The 4358-nt window shown below is 50.2% G+C and overlaps 1 protein-coding gene across 1 annotated transcript; it reads left to right on the forward strand.

Moving 5' to 3' along the window:
- The first annotated feature begins 343 nt into the window (after positions 1-343).
- LOC124700986 (UDP-glycosyltransferase 91C1-like) lies at positions 344-2226 on the forward strand. Its single transcript, XM_047233051.1, has 3 exons — positions 344-775; positions 874-1854; positions 2121-2226. The coding sequence occupies exons 1-3, from the start codon at positions 344-346 to the stop codon at positions 2160-2162; spliced, it is 1455 nt and encodes a 484-aa protein (XP_047089007.1). The 3' UTR covers positions 2163-2226.
- Positions 2227-4358: the final 2132 nt, after the last annotated feature.

Here is a 4358-nt window from a genome sequence, read left to right on the forward strand (position 1 = left end):
TACATATTTAATGTCATAATTCTTGAAAGCAGAGAAATATGAGAATGCAAATTTTCAAAAAATCCAAAAGTGAAGGGAGCACTGACTCCCATGTGCACAAGATCCTTGTCCCGAGCTTGTCCCGGTAGTCATGGGCAGATTACGACTTGAAATCTTTGCGCGGATTTCAACGTCGGCGCTGCCCAATATGGACCAGCCAACTTGTCCTAAACTAGCAACACTGGCGTTTGCTCTGAGGACCGGCCTACAGTACGACTGAGCACCACAAGTCCACAACGCAAGCTGCTGGTTCTCCTCGCCACACACCGGCAAAGTCGAATTTAGCTAGCTTCCCGATCTCGCCATGGACGCCGTGCTCTCGTCGTCCTCGCCGCAGGCGCCGCTGCGCATCGTGATCGTCCCATGGCTGGCGTTCGGCCACCTGCTCCCGTACCTGGAGCTCTCCGAGCGGCTTGCGTCGCGTGGCCACCACGTGTCCTACGTCTCCACACCGCGCAACCTCGCCCGCCTCCCGCCGCTGCGCCCCGCCGCGGCACCGCGCGTGGACCTCGTGGCGCTCCCTCTCCCGCGCGTCGACGGCCTCCCCGACGGCGCCGAGTCCACCAACGACGTCCCCGACGACAAGCGCCCGCTGCACTTCAAGGCCTTCGACGGCCTCGCCGCGCCTTTCGCGGAATTCATGGCCGCCGCGTGCGCCGACGTCCGCACGAGGCCGCACTGGATCATCGCGGACTCCTTCCACCACTGGGTCGCCGCATCAGCGGCGGAGCACAAGGTTCAATCCAACACAACCAGCCAACTCACGTATGCGCCCGCTTAAATAGATCCATTTGACTTATCTCAAATCTACTTACCTCGATCGATCACCTGCAGGTGCCATGCGCGTTGCTTCTCCCGACCGCTGCGATCATCGCTATGCCCGGCCAGCCACCGGAGCATTCCGCCGAGGGCAACACCGAGCCCGCCGCGCCTGACTCCGTGCCCCGGTACGAGCGGAAGGCGTTGGCGCATGCTTTCACCGACGACGGCGACTCGGGCATGTCCACCATCAAGCGCTGGACCCTGACCAAAGAGAAATGCGCGCTGGCGGTCATCCGGAGCTGCGTCGAGTGGGAGCCCGAGTCGTTCCCGCTGGTGCCCAAGCGCCTCGGCATGCCGGTCGTGCCCCTCGGCCTTCTGCCGCCGCCGCCCGACAGCGGCCGCCGTGCCGCCAGTACGAACAGGGAGCATGCCACCGTGCGCTGGCTGGAGACGCAGCCGCCCGGTTCGGTGCTCTACGTCGCGCTGGGGAGCGAGGTACCTCTGCGCACGGAGCAGGTGCAGGAGCTGGCACTCGGGCTGGAGCTCGCCGGGGCAAGGTTCCTCTGGGCTCTCAGAAAGCCCAGCGGCGCCGCCGTCCTCGACGACGGCGCCAACATGCTTCCACCTGGCTTCCTGGAGCGCACGCGCGGGCAGGGGATGGTGACCACGGGGTGGCTTCCGCAGATGAGCATACTGGCGCACGCCGCCGTGGGCGGGTTCCTCACGCACTGCGGCCGGAACTCGCTCATCGAGGGGCTCCTGTTTGGGCACCCGCTTGTCATGCTGCCCATCTTCGGCGACCAAGGCCCGAATGCGCGGCAAATGGAGGCGAAGAAGGTAGGACTGCAGGTGGCGAGGGACGAGAACGATGGCTCGTTCGACCGCCATGACGTCGCGACCGCCGTTCAGGCCGTCATGGTTGATGGACACGCCAGGAGGGGCTTCCTAGCTGGCGCAGCCAAGATGCAGCAGGTTGTAGCCAATAAGGAACTCCAAGAAGGGTACGTCGACCAATTTGTACATCAGCTTAGATCTTATTACACCGTTGGTGGCGATTTCACTACTCTCTAGCTAAAACTTCATGAATATCGATAATAAGGAAATATCAAATGCATGAACTGAATATTTTCCAAACATATTTTGTCAAGATTTTCATTCCGTCGTGGAATATCACTACTAGAATGTGCAAGGAGCCCTAGGACCAAAGTGGCTCCCTAGAGCTTAAAATGAACAACCTAGGGATGTAAAGTCTCCCTAGAGTATGATCTTAAAACCCAAGGGAATATGTTGATTCCTTACGGTTTTCTACAGACCCAAGGGATTTCACTACTCCCTCCCTGCCCACCTTCACCTCTAGCTAAGACTTCATGAATATAAACATCGCCGCCCATATGCCCATCTTAATTCTACCACAAGAAGAGACACTTAGATGATACTACCTCCGTCCCAAGGAATAAGGCGCACGCGTATTTCAAGGCGAACTTTGACCATAAAAATTAAGCAACAAAATCTCGGTTATATTATATGTAATTAGTATCCTTGGATTCGTATTGAAAAACACTTTGTAATGATGTTAATTTCATACAAACAATCTTTATATATTTAAAGTAATTCTTAGTCAAACGAAAAGCACGTAAAACGAGGGCGCCTTATTCCTTGAATCGGAGGTAGTAGGACTTTTGTTTTCGCGGTGCTTCACCTGGACCAGGATGCAAAGCTTCACTGGCCAGCTGGGTACATTCAGACAAAAGCAATTGTTTGCCTTGGTAATTCCCATCAGCCTAGGCTTTTATTTGTAGTCTCACTTCGTTTCCTTCGTTCCAAGGAAGGTTTGTTAAAATTTAGATGTATCAAAATGCTATTTAATGTTTAACATATTAAATATTAGATAGATTTTACATAAGTTTTATAGAACGGTGGGAGTACAAAAACATACAAATAGAGATACATCTTTTTTCGATAAATGAGGTTTTACTACTTAAAAACTTTAAGTATTACATCCGGTCTCTGCATCACTAAGATGTGCACAGCCGCAGAAACATCCGACATCCAACGATACAAAAGGTAAAATTAAAAAGGCGCAATACACGTGATCATCAGAATCAGTATGAACGGCTAGGGTGGTGGAAGTCCAATCCGGAGATTACTCTCCATCCATGTTGGAAAAAAACTCCCTCGCCGTGGACTCCAATCATGTAGACATCTTCATAAATAGGTTGCGATTCTCTAAGTGTTTAAGAGACGACCATAAAGAGAGCAAAGCAGTGCACCAATAAATAACCTACAATAGAGAATAAGTTTTATCATAAAAAACCTTGCCATCTCTTCATAGCTACGTCCACTAAATAATGTTAATTGCTTCCACCCTAATAGGTATATTAAACCTTTGATTCACCCCATTTAGCCAGTTCTCGAATATATTAGCAACGCTACGTGACGGGTGTAAGCGGTGGCGGATCTACGGGGTATTCCCGGTATGCCGTGGCATACCCCGGATGTCCGACATCTTATTCGGATTCCTTGCAAACAGCTAATCGTCATCGAAACTCTGGCTTCTGCCTTTCCTTGTAAGGGCCCGTTCGGCAACCCACCGCTCCCCAGAAATCCCTCGCTCCGCTCAGCTCCAAGACACTCGTACTCTCCCGATCGAGGCAAGGGAGCCATCAGCGTTCCGCTCGATCCGATCTATCATAGCATGGGTTGCCAGCCTAGTCCAGTTAGATGGAGCTCGTTCGGGCGGTGATGGTCTGCAAGAACACAGGGTCATTTGTGCATGTTTTCGTGGAAGTATTATTTCCGGTTTTTATATCGTATTCCAATGAGGAGCCTGGTAGGGTGTTTATCTGCGGTGTTTCTGTTGAACTCAAGGTGTCACAAGTCTTAGGTAAATTGACTGCAAGGATTAAAATGGAAAAATGGTGAATGTGAATATAGGAGTTTGGTATATTAAAAGTGCAATAAAGTAAAGCCCGTAAAAGTAAACAACTATTGAGAAATGTGATGAGTTTCCGCATAAGAAAGATTAGGCGCGGGGAGATACAGTTCATGGTGATAGTGAATGTGCCTGGTGGAATAAATTTGCCCAGATTTAAAATTTACTTGAACTTACAATTTGCTTGAATTTAAAATTTTCTTGTTTTTCAAATTTGCTCGAATTTAAAATTTGTTCAAAAATAGATGAAAGAAACACAAAAGGAAAAAAAATTAGAAAAAACTGAAAAAGAAGAAACCAAAAACAAGAAAGAAAACCGAAAGATAAAAGATAAAACTTATAAAAACCAAAAACCAAAGAACCCACGGGAACGTTCCAAAAGATTTGCAAAACCAGAGAAACCGAAACACCATGCGCGTTTAACGGTCCGTGGATCAAATCGTCCCCTTAGTGGGCAGGGCATATTACCCCGCTAATGGGCAATATATAGGTTTTGCCGTTGCGTCGTCTAAGAGGAAGCTTCACGGGCCGCTCCATGCGAGGTCTAGTAGTGGGGATTTCTTTCGGTCGATGACTGTTTTGGTCAACTTCATCGCTTAGAGCATCTTCACTCGCCCTCCCTAAA

Source organism: Lolium rigidum, chromosome 3, assembly GCF_022539505.1.
Source record: "Lolium rigidum isolate FL_2022 chromosome 3, APGP_CSIRO_Lrig_0.1, whole genome shotgun sequence".
Lineage (NCBI taxonomy): Eukaryota > Viridiplantae > Streptophyta > Magnoliopsida > Poales > Poaceae > Lolium > Lolium rigidum.

Excerpts from the sequence above, each read along its gene's own strand:
- LOC124700986 (XM_047233051.1), top strand. The coding sequence starts at position 344 with ATGGACGCCGTGCTCTCGTCGTCCTCGCCGCAGGCGCCGCTGCGCATC. Across the intron at positions 776-873 it reads CATCAGCGGCGGAGCACAAG|GTGCCATGCGCGTTGCTTCT; the intron begins GTTCAATCCAAC and ends GATCACCTGCAG. Across the intron at positions 1,855-2,120 it reads CTTATTACACCGTTGGTGGC|GATTTCACTACTCCCTCCCT; the intron begins GATTTCACTACT and ends ACAGACCCAAGG.